The 24,633-nt window shown below is 35.8% G+C and overlaps 1 protein-coding gene across 25 annotated transcripts in view; it reads left to right on the forward strand.

The window, feature by feature from the left end:
- The window catches only part of LOC141388847 (protein lap4-like), a 667,534-nt gene that overhangs the window by 181,232 nt on the left and 461,669 nt on the right, over window positions 1-24,633 (forward strand). For all 25 annotated transcript variants that reach the window (XM_073959312.1, XM_073959313.1, XM_073959314.1 and 22 more), the window contains exons 4-7: window positions 15,934-16,102; window positions 22,459-22,872; window positions 22,967-23,333; window positions 23,873-23,924. In XM_073959312.1, coding sequence (XP_073815413.1) covers window positions 15,934-16,102; window positions 22,459-22,872; window positions 22,967-23,333; window positions 23,873-23,924 — 1,002 coding nt within the window. The remainder of the gene's footprint in view (window positions 1-15,933; window positions 16,103-22,458; window positions 22,873-22,966; window positions 23,334-23,872; window positions 23,925-24,633) is intronic.

Raw genomic sequence — 24,633 nt, forward strand, 5'->3', positions numbered from 1 at the left:
TCAAAACGGACATCGACCTATATGAAGCTGTTAATATTCGAATGTTATTCACTTCAAATAACAAATGTTGCTATTTGTATTTGGAAATATCTTTTTTCCTGCTTCACTTCTTGTGGTTAACTGGAATAGTCAGAACTTTGCCGGTCCATCTAAGTTAAACGCCTAAAGAATAGATGAATAAACAAAAGTAGCAAGTGTTGCTGTTGGCTTAGGCTTAAGCAATGGTGATGATGTGCGGAAATGTTGCTGCTAGCTTGGCTGTGGAGGAAATCGTTGGTTAGTTGGCTTTGACTGACATTGCTTTAACTGCTGTTTATGCTGCTTCTATTTTGAACAGAATAATTTTTACAGTTCGTTGCATTTTGGCTTGAACGTTACTTTTCCTTCAGTTATTTTTGCTATTTAAATTCCTACTTGAGTTTTATGCCCTCCCTCCACACATAGTGTAAGCGAACCTAATGACCGCCAACTGTTATTTTTTCTCGTCTCTTCTTCTTAGCTGTTCTAAATTACTATATTCTAATAAGGGGGAAAAGTGGAGGAAGTTTTATTTTCTGTGGTTTATAGAGCGCTATGTGAACAGACACAATTGTTAGATGCAGAGACGGGCGTTCGGACAGACATCTAAGCATCGCCATTAGCAGTACTAATTTTTTCATGTTTAATGCCTCGATTACAGGCTCGTATTTAAGGTTCGTTCCATTAGAGTGCAAATGAGGTGCTGCACCAACATTCACCGAACTGAATTACTACGGAATTACTATTAGCGTTCTTTCTCTCAGGCAGTCAGTTATTCAGGGTGATGTTGTTTTTTTCGATTCTTTATAGACGAGCGGAAGGGAGACTTTATAGACGAACGAAAGGGGGTCTTTATAGACGAGCGGAAGGGAGTCTTTATAGAGAGCGAGAGGGAGGCTTTATAGAAGATTGAACAGAGTCATATACGATCGAAAAGAAGACTATATAGACAAGCGGAAGGAAGTCTTTCTAGACTAACGGAAGGGGGTCTTTATAGACGAGCGGAAGGCAGTCTTTATAGACGATCGAAGCTATTATTGTACCTAGATCATGCAAACTATCAGTTTGTACATACTTTTGTTCCACTTCGTTGCATAGACAACACTTAGCATTAACCGGCAGGTAGTATTCATCACAATATACCGGCAGATATGGTGAAGAGCGTCTTTCCTTTACCGTAGGTTGCTTAATTTCCATGATTTTTTTCCATGGTTGTTGTTGTGATGACCAAACATCATTATGATGTTTGTTATAGATTGTTTATTTTTCTTCATTCTCTACCAATTTAATTTTGTATTCATTCCACAATTTCAAATGTTTATGTTATGTTGCGTTCTGGTTTAATGACTCTGAAGCACGTGCGTTCCACTGCACAACACCACAACCGGCATGGCGTGGCAGTTATATTTTGTATTATTTCATTCTTATATGTTTTTTTTATTTTCGTTTTGTATTCTGTGTCTTTCTTTGCTTCCATGATGGCTGCTTGTCATTGTTACTGTTCATTGCTCTTTTTAGGATATTCTTTTTTCATTTTCCTTTTTTTCACATTTTGTTATTTTTTATAAAATTTTTTGTTTGAGTTTTTTATTTATTACCAAGTGTGGTTGTATAAATGAGTGAATGACTGACTGACAGACATGCTAAACAACAAACATGTTGCTATGTGTTATGTTTGTTTGTTTGGTTGCATGAAGAGTTTACACTTTGTGGCTGGCTAGCTGACTGGGCATAAACAAATTGAAATATTTTTTAACAGTCTGGGGTCACATAATTGGGCTAAAAGAAGAAAATTGCAAATTTAGTATATCGGAGAAGAATTCCACGTATGGAAACCACAAAAATGGAGCCCGAACCACAGCTCATGGCATACTATATAACCCAAAAAGTTTGAAATTAAACCCAATCCTTTCTTATTGGTGGGTTATGTTCCGAAAAATGAGAGGTAAATGATTATCGTCTCTCTTTTATACTGTTATATAGCGTTAGTCAATCTCAGTCCGCCAGCGAAGCAAGTGTAATTGGCACCAATTTACAAGTTGCTGAATCCTCATTAGTCATGACTAAAATATGTTAATTTGTAAAACTTAATAAACTAGAAGAACTTAATGAACGAAAGGAGCTAAATGAGCGAAAGGAGCTAAATGTACGAAATTACCATTTAGAGATGAACGATATAAACGAATGATCTGCATAGGGTCCGTTTGTTCATTTACCGGAACCGCTCTTTTGAACTAGTTCGTTCATAAGCGCCACACTTGATCTATTATGTGGTGGAGACCATTAAAAATGCATTTATCTGGTGTCTATTGAAGCTTTCTAATCACTGAAGTGGTCAACATTTTTATTCAAACACCAACTTAACACAAATTTAATCAATCACAGTTTTACTTAATGAAGTTCAGATATTATTTATTGGAAGTCGACACATGTGACCCTTCCGCTTTTATTCAATATTTAATTTGTTTCCTCCCATTCCTATTTCACAGACCCATCGACTGTAGCCACCACTAGACAAATGGACGGGCGGACATACATAGCTCATTTTCCCTACAATTGTTTGGAATTTGTGCTAAATTCATTTGGTTTTCAATTTTTTTTTTCTAAATAAAAACCCACTTCTCTTATGGTGTTGAATGGTTCCGGTTGGTTGTTGGTATCTATTTATCTAGCTGGTCATTGCAGTTTTATGTTGGTTCTGTTTGCTTTGTTTTGTTTGTAACCATTATGAATTGTTTAGAAATTTTGAAAACAAAAAATATATTTTGTAAAAAAATACTATGAAAAGTATATCAAGCACACAGCATGACAGAATGACTGACACACCAGTCATATTGGGTGTGTTTGTGATATTTTGTCGGATTATTATTGTTTAAAGAAAAATTGATTGGCTTGGCAGAAATCGAAGCTGTTGGGAGGAGTGTGTGCGTACATTTTTTTCGAATATATGGATACCCTCAGCCTTAAGTCTAAATAGGGTAAATGGCGCAAAACCTCTAAAAAAACTTTGGTCACTAACTAAAATCGTTGGCTGGTTCACAATTAGGGTGAAAAAAATCGAAAGACTTTATTTTCTCTAATTTTTTTCCTGTAGCAGAAATGAATGAAATTTTGCTTATCAATGACCAAAATAACTTGGAAAAATCACTTTGAAATAAAATAATTGTGATCAAAACTTTGTTATAAGCTCCAAGTTGTACTTGGACAAAGCAGCAACGGCGTGCCACAAACTTTTCGCTGAGGGCATTGAAATACTAACAAGGAACCACAAGACTATCTACAAGGAAGGTGCTCGGGTGAAAGATATCGCTTGGAAATCTTTGAATATCACATAGTGGTTCTCAAAAATGAATCTAGAATCTTGAATCTTGTGAAAGCTCAAGAAGGACTCCAAAATGAGTTAGATGTGTTTAACCTGTGGTGACCAGTAGTGCGATTCTCTAACTCATTTTTTGAGTCACCGACAAAAATCTGTAAAATTATTTTTGTCAATAAGCTGCCGACAAAAAGAGAGACAAGTAAAAATCATTAGTCTTTGCCGACAGAGATATACCCTCAACCTGTGTTCGTCTATGGACGGATCGAAAAGCGGCGGAAAAGAGTAATTTCTTTTCTTTAATATAGATCTTTTGGAGCACTACGTCAGGATGCATGGATGAACTTGCCCACGAAAAACATAATATCGCTTTAAACAGGACCACAAGGAGTAGTTTTGATACAAATTTCCAAAGGATCTTCAAACATATCCTAAATATGTTGAACTTTTGTGTACCCTAAGCAGAAGACCGATGTGGACCATTTTCGAAGTTAAACCAAATGTGGACAAAATATTGCAAAGACCAATTTTGGACCTAATCGGCTGGTCCGTTCGAGAGTTATTGTGCGCTCCAGCCACTATGAATGGCGCCATAGAGGCAGCGAATACAAGTTGTTACAACAAAAATCAAAGGGTTTCGAGAGGAGGTCTTAAACTGCACTACTCCGCAATTTTGTGTGGGAAGTATCCGAAGCAGTGGGACTATATAGCCCATTTTCGAACCTGATCTATGTATTTAATTTCTTTAAAACTATAATTAATTTTTTAAAGCTATAATTAGTATTGGAAACGGTATGGAAAAACAGATATTTTATTTACCCTTGCAGTTTCAATTCTTTTCGACTTATAAAAACACAATAATAACAAGTAAAAAAGTATCAGTCGGCTTTGCCGAAAGAGATATACCCTCAGCCTGTGTATATTGAAACATTTTTTCCCAAAATGTATGTATGTATTTAGGGGATTTTAAAAATTTTGGGCGTTTGAACCGACAAAAATGTTGATTAGGATTAAAGATCAAAAGTTTTGCGGTGGAGATGCTAAGAGGAATGGATCGACACTGTTATGGAAGTGAATCTCCAGCCACAACATATGGTGCACTTTCACCATCGTAATTGAGGCAGCGAATATGGCTTATCTTCAAACTTAAACTATGTTTGGACAAAATATTACTAAGGCCAAATTTTGGACCGAATCGGCAGATCCGTTCGAGAGTTATCTTGCGCTCCAACCACCTCACATGGTGTCATAGGGTTTTTTTTTGCATCTTTCAGGCTATTTTCTCAGGAAGTATGGACTTGCTCCTGATGAAACTTGTACCGTCGTATGGAGGGCAGTGAATACAAGTTGCTGAAACAAAAATCAAAGCGATTCGAGAGATGGCCCTAAACTGAAGTTTTCCGAAATTTTGTGTGAGAAGTACCCGAAGGAGTGGACCGATTGAGTCCATATTGAAACCTTATCTAAGTCTGGAACACATTTCACGATGGGCAAAGTATGGACCAAACCGGTTACTCCCTTCAAGAGTTATAGTGCGCACAAATTTTCCGAACATTTTCGAACTTTTGTGGGGGAGGTATCGGAAGGAGTGGACCGATATAGTCCATCTTCGAACTTGAACTAAGTTTGGGTAAAATATTACGAAAGCCTAAATTTGAACCGAGTCGGTTTATCCGTTCGAGAGTTATCGTGCGCTCCAGCCAGCCAGACAGACAGACGGACGGACATTGCTCAATCGACTCCAAATTGTCTGAAACACATTTCGTCCAAACATATTTGGGGTCTAAAACCATTATTTCGATGAGGCACATTTTACCCTCGTTAGCATAAATGCTGAGGGTATAAAAACAACAATGGGAAATATTTACCTATTTGGAGATTTTCCCATTTTCGGGGTCAAATTTATATAAATAAAATGGGATATTGGTCATAAGAAGAAATTGGAAGTTATTCTGAATGTAAATTTCTCCGTGTGTTTGCTCACTCTCTCCCTCAAGTTGGGACAGCAGAAAGACAAAACTCACAGGGAATTTCTGATCAGAATAAGGCTGACTGCATTACCTTATACCCTCGTTCTTTAAATTCTACGCATACATCCAAATCTCTTACAACTTACTCAACGTCTTGCATAGTGTCATTATACGATGCTGACACCAAAAGAATACTAATGAAGACAAACAGCAACAACACCCTTTTGCAGGAGGAGAGCATTAAAAAAGGAATATGACACAAGTTATCGTAAAGGATTACAATAGAAAGCAAACGTTTTGTTAAGAACAAGGGAAAAACCAAAGTACAACTACAATATTCTCTTTCTAAAACAACAACATAAATTTCCTCTTCTCAAATCGTCTAGCAAGTTGAAATGACAAGCACTTGTTGCAACTGACATCGTTGTGTGTGTGTGTGTGGACAGACAGGAGGAGTCACCACCTCCACACCATAAAAACCATTAAAAACTATAACAAAATCACTTTTAGTGATTTCAAGTAGTGGCAAAAGGAGCGCAAGAAGAAGAAACTAACGACAACAAGTTAGTAAAACGGTGTCATGTAAAACAATTACAAATCCACTCGATAGATATACACGCACAAGCAATGAGCTCTCGCTTGCAGTGAACTAACGGCTCACACCCATTCGACATTATTCTTTACTAACATTGGCAATTAGAACAGTCAGTCCAGCCAGCCAGCCCAGCCAGCCAACAAAGCACCAAGCAGTGATGACTTACATCCATACATATGTACTTGTACATCCAATTCATACATGCAGAACATGACATAATTACAAAACTGTTTGTATAAATTCCATAAAAAACGTAGCGGTTGCTAGACAATGGTTGGGAAGAGGGGTGCCCCATGAAAGAAGCCACAGTCATTGTGAATTGTGTGAAAACGGAAATGACAACTCCCACCCTCAATAAATTTAAACGACAAGCAAATGCAAACACCTGCCACAGACGCGGACTCAGCCGCATAGTACATCGTCAACCCTTGAAATTTAATTTTCCAACTAATGCCTTTAGTTTTCTTTCACTTTGTTAGTTTTGTTGCAAACATTTAAAGTGGTTTGAAATTTTTACGTTTTTTATTCTACACCAAAGAGCTGAACGTTTTTAAAGCCCAGCGAAAAATGTCTTAATTGACCCTTTTCAGTTGAAAAAAGAAAATTAAATTCCGAGAGCTGAAACTTTTTAATGAGATACTTTCTCACACTTAAATTCTTTTAAATCGCAAGTTTTCTGGTAGTGGAAATGTGGGAAATAATGTCATGTAGACGGATTTTGTGCTATAAAAAAGTAGTTAACGCTAAACTTAGTTTTGATGATCCTCAAATAATTTCTTAGTTCTAATCTTGAAGCTGAAATTAAAGTCAAGAACTCGGTTTTCAGTGCTATTTCAACAGACACGAAGTTTCTCATTATGCAACCCGTTAATTAAATTGAAAAATTTCCAAACAGGAAAATATTGCATAGTCTTGTGGTAAATGATTTCCTGCGAAACCCTTTTTCTGTAAAAGCGAAAACGGATGGGCCGATTTTAGTATAATTTTGTGGGCGTTTTAAAAACGTAATCAAATCATAAAAGTCAAAATTTCGACTTTATCGAAAAAAATTTACCGTTTTTTGTCAAAAAATCGGGCAAATTTTTCTTTTTTAAATCGGTCTTGCTTAACGAGAAAGTTTTTATGTATTCAATACGAGGGCAGTTCGGAAACTTCTTAGCCTAGCACAAAAAGCGGTATAAAGGTATAAACTGAAAAAAGTTAAGTGTTTTGGAAACTTCCATCTCTGTTATGAACACATGTTAAATTTTGTTTCGATCTGGCAACTCCTTCATATAGAAACAGGTGTTCAAAAAAGACGCATCCGCAATTTTTTTACAATGGAAAACTTAGAAATGCGTGCTGTCATTAAATATTTACATAAGAAAGGTTTATCGGGACAAGAAATTCATAATGATATGGTGAATGTGTTAGGTGAAAGTGCTCCTTCATATGCAACAGTAAAAAATTGGGTTGCTGAATTTAAACGTGGTCGTACAAGCATTGAAGATGAACCACGTAGTGGACGTCCAAAAACAGCAACAACAACAGAAATTGTAGCCAAAGTGCATGATATGGTATTAAATGATCGACGAATAAAAGTGTGTGAAATTGCTAATATCATGGGCATCTCAAACGATCGAGTCTATTTAATTTTGCATGAATGAAAAAGCTTTCTGCAAGATGGGTGCCGCATTTGTTAACAGCCGATCAAAAACGCATAAGAATGAACATTTCTCAAGCTTGTTTGGATCGTTTTAAGCGAAATAAAATGGATTTTAAGCGTCGTTTCATAACTGTTGATGAGACATGGATCCACCACTACACTCCAGAGACAAAAGAACATTCCAAACAATGGACTGAAGCTGGAGGAAGTGCCCCAAAGAAGGCAAAAACAATTCAATCGGCTGGTAAGGTTATGGCAACGGTTTTTTGGGACTTCAAAGGTATTTTATTGATTGACTATCTGCAAAAGGGTAAAACAATAAATTCAGAGTACTATTGCAACCTTTTGGATCAATTAAATGTACAAATTCGATAAATACGTCCTGGCTTACAACACAAAAAAAATAATTTTTCATCAAGACAACGCACCAGCGCACAAGAGTGTTTTAACAATGGCTAAAATCAACGAATTAAAGTACGAGTTGCTTGACCACCCACCTTATTCTCCTGATATATCTCCCAGTGACTTTTACTTGTTCCTAAATCTAAAAAAAACCCTTGTTGGCAAGCGTTTTACCTCAAATGAAGATGCAATTACAGTTGTAAACCACTATTTTGAAGACCTTGAGGAAAACTATTTTAATCAAGGGATAGAATTGCTAGAAACGCGTTGGACTAAGTGTATTGAAGTTTCAGGAGATTATATTGAAAAATAAAAATATTTTTGAAAAACTAACTATTCTCTTTCATTGATAGGCTATGAAGTTTCCGAACCGCCCTCGTAAGCTGGCTGAACGATAACTATCTGACCTAACAATTCAAACGCCAATATTTACCATTAAAAATAGTTTTATTGTTTTCTTAAGTAGTCTCCAGCATGATTTATACGCTTTTTCATGCGCTCAAACCAATTGTAGAATCCCTTTTCCACTCCGATTTAGACACCTCCAAAACATGGTTTTGAATGGTTTTACAGCATCTTCCGGCTACGAAAATCGATGACCACTATTTACTAACAAATGCAAGAAACTTTGCTGCATCAGATTTTAGGAAAATTGTTGTAAAATATCTAACTTCATATTTGCTTGATTGTTAAATAAATTCTTAATAAAACTAAACATAGTTTATTTTTAATTAATAGAGGAGGGTATACATTTAATGAAAAAAATGTTTGGGGCCTGGAGGTACACAGTTAAATAGTAATAAATTTTCAAAAATTATTATTTTTCTTCTGTTTTTTAGTGTAAAAGTTTTGTGACCCCTAGAAACCCTAAGTACCAAATTGCAACTAATTTGGAACTAAAGGATTGTTTAAATCCTCAAAATACCGAATATCAGGAGGTACCGTTATATGGGGCTATAACAAAATATTAGCCGAAGTTGTTCAAGTTTAGTCCATTATTACCCAGGGACACATACTACGCACGGTGTACCTTAAAATGGAAATGGAAGGTGCTTACACCTGGGAAGTTTTTGCAGATTCTGAAACTACAATGCTCATAGATGAAAAATATCAAGAAACAAAAAAAAAAAAAATGCCGGAGGGATTTTCAAATAAATCGCGGTTTAAGTTCACATTTTTAGGGGTTCTTTAGGTTTTCACGATTTTGCTTGGAAACCGCAAAGAAAATGTGGTAGCTGTGAAAATTCTCCACAAGGGTGACCTTTATGATATTTTCGTAGGTTTTACCGTTTTTGAGATATAGAAGTTCAAATTGAGACAATGCACTGACTGTATCGCCTCCTTATAAAACAATATCATGCTCAGTGCGCCTTAACTAACTTGATGAAAACATGGGAAGATTTCGCGGATTCTAAACCAGCAATGTTCATGGATAAGAAAAATAAAACAAACAGAAAAAATCGCCGGAGGGATTTTTAAATAAATCGCGATCAAAATTCAAAATTTTACGTTTTTTTAGGTTTTCACGATTTTGCTTGGAAACCGCAAGTCGAATCAAAATGGGTCTAAAGAAAATGTTATAGCTGTGAAAATTCTCTACAAGACTGATTTTTAGGTTTTTTCGTGGGATTTACCATTTTTGAGTTATAGATGTTCAGTTCAGATTTTTAGGTTTTTATCTTAAGTCTTCAAGATTTTGCTTGGAAACCGCAAGTCATATCAAAATGGGACTAAAGAAAATTTTGAAGCTGTGATTGTGATCACTACAAGATTGGATGATTTATTTTTCCTAGATTGTACCATTTTCAAGATATATAAGTTTAATTGGGGAAATTGCTGTAATGACATTGTTTTATAAGGAGGCGATACAGTCAGTGCATTGTCTCAATTTGGACTTCTATATCTCAAAAACGGTAAAACCTACGAAAATATCATAAAGGTCAATCTTGCGAAGAATTTTCACAGCTACAACATTTTCTTTAGACCCATTTACATAGGACTCGCGGTTTCCAAGCAAAATCGTGAAAACCTATAGAACCCCTAAAAATGTGAACTTAAATCGCGATTTATTTGAAAATCCCTCCGGCGATTTTTTTTTTGTTTCTTGATATTTCTCATCTATGAGCATTGTAGTTTCAGAATCTGCAAAAACTTCCCAGGTGTAAGCACCCTCCATTTAAAATTAGTTAAGGCGCACCGTGTACGTTTGTGCAAAATTTCAGAAATATATCTCCCTCCATTCGTTTGCAAGTTATTAATTTCGCGCCGCTAGATCAGTGATTACGACCACTGTTCGCTGGTTTGAATTGATGTGTGAGAGCTCGCATTGTCATGATGCAGAATGATTCGTCTTCTCTTGTTCGTTTTTCGAATTTCTCAGGAGACTTGGCAAACAAATTATAGTGTACCACTCAGAATTAACCGTCCTACGTTCCTCAAGCCGCGCAGTCGCTACAAAGTCAGTTTAGCCGAAGAAACGGGCAACCATTTGCTTCGAAGTGCTTCTTACATGAACAACATTCATTGGATTTGGTTTATTTTCGAAGACCTAAACAGTCGATTCCTGTTTTGTTTCGGGCTCTTAAGCATAGATCCCAGATTCATCGTCCATGACGATCTTATAAACGTCGCTGGATCTTACGAGAAAAATCTATTTTTGCGACCCAGTGTGATCCTGTATTATCCGTTTTTTCTGGCACAGCTGCCAATTTTCGGCTCCCCTCACGACCTTTTTTTCGGGTAGTGTCGGCCACGATTGAATTCATTAAACCAGTTTTTCATAGTGCTATAGGGTGGCCCTTTATCAACATACAAAGATTTAATTTGATCGACGCACTGTTGCCGTGATAATCCATGTCTAATGTTGTGAAAAATTATCGGACAAAAAGGTTCATAAGTAAATTCCATTTTTTTGCAAAGTGATTTTGTCAAGTCACTGTAAACAACACAACACAAGATCGTATGACAAACTGTCCTGAGTACGTATAGGCTAAAAACTGCCAAACTGTCCAAAAAAGATTTCAAATGGCGCCTGGCAACACGCGATATTGCCTAGGCCAGATAAGTTTCGTACAAATCACAATAACTTCCAATGCTCATATCTCAGCCAATTTTGGTCCGATCAACTTTTTGAGAGTGACAAGTAGAGGTAACCCCTCAATTCATCTCATCAGGCATACTTTAACTTGATAAGAAAAAGACTTCAAAAATACTTCATTTCTGCAAATTTGCAATAATTTTATCAAACTCAGTTTTTGACTTCTAGCCATTCACATCCGATATGCCTGATGATCTCAATTAAACCACCAGCGAAACGATCGTAGCATACTGATTGGGTGTGTGGGACTTCAACCCCAAACACCGAATTTTAGATAATTTGCTAGCCTAAAAACTGGAAAATACCTGAAATCGGGAGTTTTAAGGGATTAAATCAAAGCTTCAGAATGTCTTCATAAATAATATCATATTCAAATCAAAAAATCTTTTTGGGAATTTCCCTTTAAAAGCGTAGGTATTCGCATAAGAATAAAATTTGAATATGAGTTTTTCTCCGCATTCCTAAAATGCATGTTTTTTTGGTAGATAAGTTTCGTGGCCACTAGTAACCCTAAATACCAAAGTATAGCTAATTCGGTTTGAAAATGTGGCTAGGAACGTCAAAATACCTCAAATCGGGCGATACCGTTATATTTGGGCGCTACTAAAATATGGGCCTCTGTCTATAATTTTTGGTAGATAAGTTTCATGGCCACTAGGAACCCTAAATACCTCATTATAGCTAATTCGGTCTGTAAATGCGTTAAATCGAGCAACCGTTATATGGAGGCTATACCAAAACATCGACCTATGTCCATAAATTTCGGTAGATACGTTTCTTGACCGCTGGAAACTCATAATGGCAAATTATAGCCAATTGGGTCTGAAAATTCGAGTAAAAGCGTCAAAATACGGTACGGTCGTAATAGGGGCTAAGGACAACATGCTGCGAATAGCATCTGGAAGGAATATTATGGGGTGAATAGATTTTTAGCGCGTACCTGACACCCAGAAAATCGTCTCAGAATTGTATTTCTATTCGCCTACTTGATTCTTCGATATGAATTGGCCCTTTATATCAGTGTGTTTTTGTAGATGGGACTGCATAGGCTTTTGAGAAATTTTGGGCTATTATCTTGAATGTTGGGAGCGCTCCGAACAATAATTGCTAGGGACCCACATTGGGCGCCACTTAACTATTTAATTTTGTGATACCAAACGACCGCTTTCCACTATTAATTTACTTGTGATATTAATATCATCAATACTATTCGATGGACTGATGCATATATTCTTTCGGTAGCACACGAAGCAGTACTTCAATAAGAAATTTCTGTTCGTCTATTTGGTCCTTCGAGCAGAAATTATCCAACTGTTTGACACCTTTCTATCAGTGTATTTTTGTAGATGAGACTGGATAGGCTATTTGAAAATTTTTGCGCCTTTATCTCAAACATTGTGGGCATTCCGAACAATTATTCTTAAGGACCCCACATTGGGCGCCAATTAATTATTTAATTTTACTTGTGGTCTTAACATACACGCATACATATATGAGGTCTAAACTATAAAAAATTTCAAAGAACCACACTATAGGTAGTAACTTTCTTTATCCGGAGACCAAGGGTACAAACAGTAATTATTAAATCATTTTTATTTTTATTACGGACTCTAATTCTTCACCTTCTAACAATGTAGCAAAAGTTTCGCATAAATAATAACCCTGACAGGCCGAGCAATAGATGGCATATTCCATTGTTCTATTTAGAAAGGGTTATAATGTAGAGTTTTTAACACAACACACACAAACTAAGGACCAACTAAGGACAAAAGGAAATACACAATAATAGCAACAACAATTGAAAAGGAAAGCCCCAACAGGAAAAACAACAATGAAGAAGCACCTGTCAGCACACTTGAAGAAAAACTCTTGAAAAACGAAAGAAAAAAGTAATAATGGCAAATACAAACAACAACGAAAACAATTTAAGCATTTTATGAAGTACCCCACCACACTACCACCCTTTTGTGCAGCCCTGTCAAATGCACCTGTTTAAGAACAATAAAAATATAACAACAATGGTTGTTTTACAAAATGCATTGCCATGGAGCATCGACGATGTTGCCTCGACACGACAGAGCGAGAGAGCTTACATTGAATTGAATGTCAGACAAATAGGCTATAGAATACCATCCGCCGCACCGCCCAACCTCTCCACGTGCTGCTAAGCCTTTTAGACGGCAAATAGGCAACAGGGCTTAATAAAAACAACCCGGCAATGTATACAGTGTAAACTGCTCACACAATAACTGCATTAAGGTATTTGCCATAAGTCCTCTCTATGTACGCGAGGGTGTGGAAAGTTGATGTTCAAATCAAAGCTGCCTGCACTCACTAAAATAAATGCCATTTGTACAACGATTAGTCGAGTACACAACAATACACTCACAAAAACAGGCGTTTAATGAATATAAAATTATATTTGGCGCCACTTAAATATTTACCTTTATGGCGTCCAACGTTCGCTTTCTACTATTATTAATTTACTTGTCATGTTAAACACCGGTATTGTTCGATAAATTGATACATATATTCTTTCGATGGATGCCACCGTGGTGCAATGGTATGCACGCCCGCCTTGCACGCAGAAGTTCGGGGGTTCGATTCCCCGGCCAAGCAACATCAAACATTTTTCAACGGTGGCAAAATATCCCTCAGTAATGTTGGCGACATTTCCTGAGTATTTCAGCCTTAAAAACTTCTCCATAAGTGGTGTCTTAAGACACGCCGTTCGGACTCGGCGATAAACAGTAGGTCCCATATCATTGAGCTAAAAATGAATCGGGGTGCACTCATTGATATGAGAGAAGTCTCCCTTGTCCCGTATGGGATGTTGTGGAACAATGTTTTGTTTTGTTTTATATTCTTTCGATCACATGAAGCACATGAAGCAGTACAGCAATAAGAAATTTCTATTTGCTTATTTGGTCCTTCGAGCAGAACTTATTCAGCTGATTGACCCCTTTCTATCAGTATATTTTTGTAGATGAGACTGGATAAGCTTTTGGAAATTTTTGGGTCTTATCTTGAATATTGTGGACGTTACGAACAAAAATTTTTAGGCACTCCACATTGGGCGCCACTTATATATTTAATTTTATTACACCCAGCGTCCGCTTTTTACTATTAATTTACTTGTGGATTGACCCCTTTATATCAGTGTATTTTTGTAGATGAGACTGGATAGGCTTTTGGAGAATTTTGGGGTCTTTATCTTAAATGTTGGGGTATTTATGTTAATGTAGTGGGCTTTCCGATAAAAAAATATTCCTAAGTACCCCACGTTGGACGCCTCTTTAATATTTAATTTTGTGATACCCAATGTTCACCTTCCACTATTAATTTGCTTGTGCAATGTTCGATGAAATAATGCAGGCATTATTTGCTAAGAAAATTCTATTTGCCTATTTGATCCTTCGATACGACGTCTTCCAAATGATTGACCAGTTTCTTTCAGTGTACATTGAATGACCAGCCTGTAACTCCCTACATATTTAGTATTACTCGCAGACATCACACACATGTCTGCATTTATTTATGTATGAGTGTAGTAGGATCACGAGAGGGAGGAGGCCCATTCAAGTGAATGCATTGCTGCTAGTTTTCGTTTACAATTGCATTGTCGCTCTCTTCATTTTATGGCTCGTCGTAACTGGGTCAACAATAAATCTATTGTTTTTAGCCCGAGCTCGTGTCCTTTAAACGGATGAGGCAATTGTTACATGTTTTGTTGTTATCTGTGTCACTCACAACGTTAATGTAAATGGGCGAACGAACGGGTACTCCTCCCATTTCATGTCACGGAGCTTTTGTTCATTTTTTTCTCACTCAGATGTTTTTTGTTGTTGCTGGCTTATGTGTCGTTTTACAGCTTCACAAAAAACACACAAACTAGATAAAATAACCAAAAGGTGTTATGAATTTATGATTACGCTTAAGGAGAAACATTGCAACACGTGACGTAGGAGGGGGAAAAAAGAGAACATATTTTTGGGGGGAATATCTAGGAGCTTAAATTTTACTTTTTTTTTAATATTTTGGGGAACTTTTGGAGGTACAAGCAAGAATTTTGTATGAGTGCTATTTGAGGGAGTCTTGTGGAAAAAATCCTGGTTCAAGGTTCCTAGTGGAACCTTGACCCAGGATTTTTTACGATGAATGTTTATAAAAGCCCTACAACTACAAATATAGATTGACATTTGAAATTTGGATTTTTGATAATACTTTTTTGAACTTTGTAACTGTAAACATAGATTTTTTGATAATACTCTTTGTGGATGTTGTTCTTGAACTTAAAACGTTGATTTTTAAGGAAAGTTTTTGTAGCTCATATATTTTTCCGGGCTTATTAAATACATCAAAATCTTTAAACGAATGATGTTTGTCTATTCGACAAATTATCATTTTGTTTTTATGCGTTACGGAATACAGTAATATCCATTGCGTGGTAAGATAGGTGTATTTTCCTACCTGAATATAGAGAAATTCTCCCTTGACGTGGGCAAAAGTTTTGAAAATATCCTTTACATTATACTAATGCTATGACGCCATCTATACTTCACTTTTATTAATATTGGAGAAGAGTTTTTGCGAACTATGGCGAACATACTTTTAGGCGAAATATTTTAATATATTTAATTTAAATATATGAATGTAAGGCAATTTTTCTTTTTATCCCATGATGTCAATTAAGTAACATCTTACCTTTCCTTTGGTCAAGAAAATGTCTGTGGAAGGAACTTCTATTTTTAATTAAATTTTATGTTTATAATATGTTATTAATTTCACCTGTGCTTTCTAGAACTCAAGTCATATTGTATTTAAATATTGATTTCCCCAATACAAACCAAACTAATATTTTCTTCAATATTTCTTTTTATCTCTTTACAGATATTCCAGACATTCCTGATGATATCAAACACTTGAAAAGTTTACAAGTGGCTGATTTCAGTTCAAATCCAATTCCAAAATTACCCGCTGGCTTTTCACAATTAAAAAACTTAACAGTTTTAGGTTTAAATGATATGTCACTTACAACATTACCGGCAGACTTTGGTTGGTAAGTATGCTACAATAATTAATTCAGTGGATTTATTAAATAAATAAAAGTGACACGTTGGGCGCCAACATGATCCACATGATTGTTATAAAAAGAAGTTGCGAATATGTACCTACGTTGGACGCCACCTCATGAAAATGTTTGATTGAGATCTAAATGAACATTATTCCCATAAACTCTAATTAGAATTTATGAAAATCCGACAATCGTTAACGCTGATTATAGCTTTGTTCCTTTACATTCATCAAATATATGTACGTATGGCATTGTGCCCCACGTTGGGCGCCGTCTAATAATTTATTGATTCCATGTATTAGTCCACATTTACATTAGGCAATTTTGCTCGCGGCAATTGCCGGTTTGTCGGTGAGAGAGGGTTGAGAGGCAAAGGGTTACCATATGTCTCACCTCTCTCTTCATCAAACAGGCAATTGCCGCAAGGAAAATTGCCTAATATAAATATGGACTTACATAAATTATTGGCTTCTAACTGAATACTTCGCTTATAAGACGAAATAAGAATCGATTTCCATGATTTTGCGTTTTATCGATTTTATCGATTTTTATCGGTACCGCAACAAATGTGTTAGAGAATCACACTACTGGAGGGTAGATAGATAACCCGTAAAAGTAAATCTATGTTAAACTTTTTATTTAAGTTCTTATTTTTTATTTTTTCAATGTCTTGAAAAATAATATAAAATATTATAAAAAATTATTAAATAATAACATATAATAAGAAATAATCAAAAATAGCATTTAATTAAAAATAATAGTAAAATAGTAAAACTATTAATTAAGAATTTAAAAAAAATAATAAGAATAGTAAAAAATTAAAGCATTTTGAAAATCATAATAAAAAAATATAAAAATAATAAAAAATATAAAAATACATATATTATAAAAATATATAATAAAAAGTTATAAAATTAATTTAAAAAAAAAACATTAAAATTAATAACAAATAAAAAATAATAAGAACATTTAACGTAATAAAAAATAAAAAAGAATAAATAAAATATTAAAACAACAACAATGGGATGAAGCCAGACTATTTGAAAAAAAAAACAAAAATTAATAAATAATAATAATAAATTAAAAAATAATAGAAAAAAAAATTAAAAAAAAAATAAAATAATAATACAAATTAAAGAAATAACAAAAAAAGAAACACAAAATAATAATAAAAATTAAAGAAATAATAAAAATAACAAAAAATAACAATACAAAAAAAAAACAGTAATAATAAATTAAAAAAAATAGTGATAATAAATTAAAAAAATAAATTAAAAAGAAAATAGAAGTAATAATAAATCACATTTTACCGATTTATGTCGGTAACTCAAAAAAAATTTTTTGAGAATCAGACAATTAGACAATTTTGTTGAGATACTTCTAAAGCAGTCAAACAATTTAATATAACTTTTTTTCGATTTTTGTTATGTTTTAATTTTACGTTTATCTTTTTATTTTTGCTTTTGTTTGTATTGTGACGTAGGGGATGAATGATACCAAGCAACGGTCTTGACCGGCTTTAACATGGCAAAGCCCAGGATTTATCTTCGTCCCTCTTTCATCTCAAGTGGACACTGACCTCCCCGTGGTGTCACCTGGGGAACTGCCTTTAACACCCGTTAAAGGTAGTGAGCTAACATGTGCCGCGCGTTCACCCATAAGAACGTTAAAAACTTGGGTTTGGGCGTCGGGTTAGTAACCCTCCCCTAGAAAAACATCCTACTATGAAAAAACGAAAGAAAAGAAAAACAAACCCCTCTAAAGTTGACGAACCCCGCAAACGTTTTAAGGACCATGATCTGCGAATCTGCACCTGGAATGTTCGCACTCTTTATAGAGAAGGTGCAGTCTTCGCATTGGCAGACGTACTTGAAAAGTACAAGGCCGATATTACTGTCATACAGGAAATACGATGGATTGGGAAAGGCTTCACAACAACACCTAAAGGTGACGCACTGTATTATAGCTGCCATGACGTAAAGCATGAGTTCGGTTGCGGATTCGTAGTTAGTCGGAGACTAAAACATCTAGTATCCAGCTTCACCCCAGTGAATGAAAGACTTGCTGCAATTCGAATAAAAGCTAAATTCTTCAACATCAGCTTTATTTGCGCTCATGCTCCCACTGAAGAAAAGGACGAACAGACCAAAGATATATTTTACGAACGCTTAGAAGAAACATATGACCGTTGCCCTGCCCATGACATTAAAATCATTCTAGGCGATTATAATGCCAAAATTGGAAAGGAGAATATCTTTGGCCCAACAGTCGGGAAATTCAGTCTCCACAGTGAAACATCTGACAATGGTATGAGGCTGCTAGACTTTGCAGCTGCAAAAAACATGGTAGTTAGCAGTACCAGATTTAATCATCTCGATATTCATAAGGGCATCTGGCTGTCTCCAGATCAAAGAACAAGTAATCAAATTGATCATGTTGTAATAGATGGAAGACATTCATCCAGCGTGTTGGATGTACGATCGTTCCGAGGCGCAAACATTGATTCGGACCACTACCTTGTTGCAGCAAAGGTACGTACCATATTAAACGTAGCAAATAAAGCACGAACAGACTCAACGCGGAAGTTGGACATCGATAGGCTGCAAACACAACAGATAGCCACAGCATATTCCACTCAACTAGCCCAATTGCTTAACGCGAGCATTCCTTGTCACGATAACATAACAACACAATGGCAACATATTGCCCACTCCATGCAAACAGCCGCAAAATCCATACTTGGATTCCAGAGACCTCCACAAAGGAATTCATGGTATGACCAGGAGTGTCGTGCTGCTACCGAAGAGAAAAATGCGGCATATAGAGCTACTTTGCAATCAGTAGCAACGCGTAGCGCGCGAGAGAGATATCGGGAGAAAAGGAGAGAAATGGAAAAGCGGGAGTGTGAAAAAATCGAGATGTACAGGAGCCAGAATGAAGTCCGAAAATTCTACCAAAGAGTGAAACATCAAACAGATGGCTTCGGTACAGGCACATCCTCATGTAGAGACCAGCAAGGTAATCTGGTACCAGATACAGATAGCATGCTCAGGATATGGATGGAACATTTCTCCAATCTGCTGGTCTCCAATAGTAGCGAAGACGGCAAAGATACCACAAATCCAATCCCAGAAGATGGTATAGAATGTATACCGCCCGGCCAAGATGAGGTAAAAACAGCAATCAACCGGCTGAAGAATAATAAAGCAGCAGGAGCCGATGGCTTACCAGCCGAGCTGGTGGCTTTAGACCTGGCAAGTCCACCATCGACCAGATATTTACCCTGCGACAAATCCTAGAGAAGACCCAAGAGATGCAGATCGACATATTTCACCTTTTTGTCGATTATAAAGCAGCATTCGACAGTCCCCTCCGATCAAAGGTATTCCACGAAATGTCTGAATTTGGTATCCCCGCAAAGCTCATCCGGCTTTGTAAGATGACTTTAACTGATACTAGGTCCTCAGTTATAATTGGAAAGAACCTCTCCGAAGAATTTTGTACCAAAAGAGGTTTCAGACAAGGAGACAGCCTTTCGTGTGACCTATTCAACATTTTGCTGGAAAAGGTAATACGAGATGCAAATGTCAAAAGAAATGGCACAATTTACACCAATAGCCACATGTTACTTGCCTATGCTGATGACATAGACATCATGGGACGATCAGTAAAGGAAGTAACTAATACCTTTAGGAAGGTCGAAGCAGAATCTGCGAAAGTGGGTCTGGCGGTAAACGGCGAAAAGACCAAATTGATGCTGTCGACGCGCAAAGCGTCCATAGAGCTCGGACCAACTGTGGAAGTTGGTACCTACAATTTTGAGGTAGTTAAAGACTTCGTCTACCTCGGCACTGCCATAAACACAACAAACAACATCAGTTGTGAAATAAGAAGAAGAATTGTATTGGCCAACAGATGCTACTATGGTCTAAGTAAGCAATTTAAAAACAAAGCCACATCTCGTCAAACAAAAATAACACTATACAAAACGCTGATACTACCCGTGCTAATGTATGGCTCCGAAGCATGGGTACTTGCGCAAGCAGATATGGCAGTGCTTGGTGTGTTTGAGAGGAAAATTCTTCGAAAGATCTACGGGCCGATTTGCGTTGACGGTGAATATCGACGTCGTATGAACCACGAGCTATATAAGCTATACAAAGACATGAATATAGTTAAACGTATCGAGATGCAACGATTGCGTTGGCTAGGCCATATCATGAGAATGAGCGATGATGAACCTGCTAAAAAGGCGTATGAATACATGCCCCATGGCGGTGCACGCAGAATCGCAGGCCTAAGCTTCGATGGAGCAAACAAGTGGATGAAGAAATGGAAAGGCGCGGTATTCCAAAAAGTCAAGCGAAAAACAGAGAGGAATGGAGATTTTATCTTAGTTCGGTCTATGGAACAAATGTTCTGTAATGGGCCAACTAAGTAAGTAAGTATTTTTCAATGTAAATTAGCCTTAAAAATAACGAAAATATCAGTATAGATTTAAAAAAAAAGTAATATTAAAAAATAATAATAAAATATTATAAAAAGTAATTAAAAATAAAACTAATTAAATTAATTATAAATTAAAATTAAATTAAAAAATTAAATAATAAATTAAATTAAAAAAAAAAAATAAAAAATTAAATCAATAAAACGTTAAAATTAATAACAAATTAAAGCAATAAGAAACTTAAATCTAATATAAAATAAAAGAAAAAAATAAATGAAATAAACAAAACAACAACAATGCGACTAAGTCAGACTAACTGAAAAAAAGAAAAACAAATAAATTAATTAACAAAAATAATAATAAAAAATTAAAAAAATATATTTTTTTTTGAAAAAAGAACGCCAACCCTTCCAAATAATAATAAAAATTAAAAAAAAAACTAGTAATACAAAATTAAACAATGATAATAAAAATAACAGTAATAATATTTTTTGTTTTGCGGTGGAGATGGGAAAATGCCTTATGTATTCACGCTAGATCGTCACTCAATGTGGTATGTCGGACTTGATCTTCCTACCTACTAAGAACCAACCTCCTCACCTCTGGGATTTGAATCCACCTCGGCACCACTTTCGTATTACTTTGATGTGGCTCCCAGGTCTCTAGGACCTTCTGCTCGTTTTGGTTGCGTCCAAGCTCCGCTGTGTTTCTAACTTTTAGTTTCCATTATTGACATTGTTAACATTATCTAGGTCTCTCTTTTTCATTCTCAGCATTACGTCAGAGTACCTCGTAACGGCGAGCCAATTTACGGTGCTCGTCAGCGTTTTCTTCACTATTCACTATTCGGCTGATAATGTGCCTCTGTTCTTCTGTTGTGGCTCGGAGTGCAGACCATCGAGTGTATTCAAAAAATGTGCGCTCCGCATCATCAATGATGTCCTTTTCTTCATAAAGACAGATATTTTCCTCTTTAAACAAATATTTTCGGAAATACCCATGGCCCGATAGCATCTGCGTCTGTTGTCTGTCAAAAAATAATAAAAAATAAAAATAAAATTAATAAAAATAGAAATTATAATAAATCCCATTTTACCGAATTTGTCGGTAAATCCGATGTGTTTAACAATGTCAATATCAGTGTCTAGTTGGTAGAGCTCCTAACTCATATGATGCCAATCTTAAGAATTTTAACTTTAAACAAAAAGTATTTGACTAGTATGGTTGGCTGAAAGTAGGCGACCAACGTGTTAGCCCTTAAATTTATTGTTCTAAAAGGGACGCACAAGGAGTTTCCCAAGGCGGGGTAATATATATCCGGAAATATTTATCCTCTACCTTTCTAAAATTCCACACCATCCAACAATCTTTGAATCAGGTTCTATCGTCGACGACATTTGATATAGTTTAAAATCTGAGTTCCATCTGAGGTATATGAACATATCCGGTGCTAAATTAACTGAACTCTATTCACCCCCTCAACTGTTGAATTAAGCCACCCTCTGAACATATTGGTCGATGGTGTCCTGATTCCGCCCACTAACTACCCCAAGATATTGGTTGTAACGGCCGATAGACATATTTAAGACGTCATCGCAAGACACAACTATTTATGACAAGAACTTCTGAAGAAGATCAAGGGGTGGTTGAAAACTGGCGCCCAACGTGAGTCCTGAATTTTTTTGTCCTAAAAAGGATAACTGTGCATTTTAATTTTTAATTCTCAGAAACTTATTCTCAAATTATTCGTGTTTTATTTATATTTGTAAACTTATTTACATACATTATCAGAACTAAAGTGGCGCCCACCATGGGTTATTGTATACAATTATATTTTTTTAAAATTTATCTAAATATATAAAATTATCTTTTATTTATTTATCTCTTCTTTCAGCCTTACCCAATTGGAATCACTGGAGCTACGTGAGAATCTGTTAAAACATTTACCCGAATCCATTAGTAAATTAACGAAACTGAAACGCCTTGATTTGGGCGATAATGAAATCGAACAACTGCCACCATATTTGGGTTATTTGCCCGCACTCCAAGAACTTTGGCTAGATCATAATCAATTACAAAAATTGCCACCCGAGTTGGGATTGCTAAGCAATTTGACATATTTAGATGTGTCGGAAAATCGCCTTGAAGAAGTACCAAATGAGATAAGTGGTTTGGCGAATTTAACGGATTTGGATTTGGCACAAAATTTGCTTGAATTTTTACCGGATGGTATTGCAAAATTACATCGTTTAACGATATTAAAATTGGACCAAAATCGTTTACAAAGACTCAATACAAATATTGGAGAGTAAGTAAAAGTAAACAAAATATAATTGCCAACAATTGCTAACATATTTTCTCTTTCTTTCCTTTCCCTTCTTTCCCTTCTTTTTTCCCTTCAGCTGCGAAAACATGCAAGAACTTATACTCACCGAAAACTTCCTATCCGAATTGCCAGCCTCCATTGGTCAAATGACCAAATTAAGCAATTTAAATGTGGATCGTAATGCTCTCGAATATCTGCCCATTGAAATTGGCAATTGCAGCAGTTTGGGTGTCCTCAGTCTACGCGATAACAAACTGAAAAAATTGCCACCAGAGTTGGGTAATTGCAGCGTTCTGCACGTGTTGGATGTCTCGGGAAATCAATTGCAATATCTCCCATATTCTCTGGTGAATTTACAATTGAAAGCCGTTTGGTTGTCGGAAAATCAGGCACAACCATTGTTGACATTTCAGCCGGATACCGATGAGGAGACTGGTGAACAGGTAAGTCGTTTTTTGTTGTTTGTTTGTGTTACGTTATTGTTACTCTTGCTTTTGCAATGTGCATTCTAAACGATTTGAAAGAAGAGGAAGTGAACAGCTTTATGGTTGTTTGATTTGAGTTGGCGTGATGGAAAGTTTAATGAAAGAAGTACAAATGAATCAGTCGACTTTACCGACAGTTAAATACCCTCAGCCTTTGACTGTACGAGAAGATATAATATGAGTGGTGGACCTATATATACTATAAATAGATAACTAATTTAAAAAATGGGTAGTATTTTCGTCGGTGCCAAGAGACGTTTTGGAACACAGTCTACACCAAAGAAAAATGTTCTCCATCCTGCCAAACTGAAAATACCTAAATATGTTTATTTTTTCGATTTGCTAAAACAACAAAAGATAAATTTGTATTTAGTTTACTAATCAGACTACCTGTGTTTTATTGCTAAAATAAATAAAAGTATTCTGTTAAGTTGTTGTATTAATACACTAATGTTTGTCATTATCATTAACCCCGTTATTTCCTCTCCTCCTTATAGGTCTTGACATGCTATCTACTGCCACAACAAGAATATCAGCCAATTGCACCCGGTATGTATATTTGTACAATTCATTGTCTCTACCTCTACTAACTTCTAGAAAATTAACAACAATATTTGGCATTCATTTGGTGGCAATTAGTTTAAAATTTAAGTTTCGGTATTTGAGCTACCTCTTCTTTTGACCCAAAAATATTCCTCAAAAACTTTGCATTGCATATCTAAAACAAGTATCAATTTCAAGTTGTCATCAAGTGTGTGAATTAACAACGAAGAACGGTCAATCGATCGATTATAATCGCATTTTGATGAGATTGCATCATTTTCGTGTTTGTTTTGCTATATGTTCGCCACAACAACTTAGTCAAATATTGCTATCGAGGTTGGTGCTGTAGTTTTTGTTGGAGAATCTTATCTTTTGGCGTAATCAGGAAATGTTTGTTTTTTTACTTTTATTTTTTTGAATGGACACAGTTCCATTGACGATTACCAACCGGACCGACGCCATATCAATGTTGTATCTGATTTGTTATCGTTTATTTGTATAATGCCGTTTTTTTTTTCTTTCTGCTGACCCAAGCACCTTACCAATTTCTAGGTGTGGTGTGTTGGCCGTGTATATGGTGGGATCAGTTTCATGTTCGCCTCTCGTCTTCTGTTGTTTTGTTATCAAAAACATTGGTGTTAATTTTAAATCTTTCATTTGAAACTTCTGCAAAAACGAATTCATTTATGTCCATTCATATTTATGTTGCCCAACA

The sequence above is a fragment of the Musca autumnalis genome, unplaced genomic scaffold (genome assembly GCF_047663935.1).
Source record: "Musca autumnalis isolate F117 unplaced genomic scaffold, ASM4766393v1 scaffold_1, whole genome shotgun sequence".
Lineage (NCBI taxonomy): Eukaryota > Metazoa > Arthropoda > Insecta > Diptera > Muscidae > Musca > Musca autumnalis.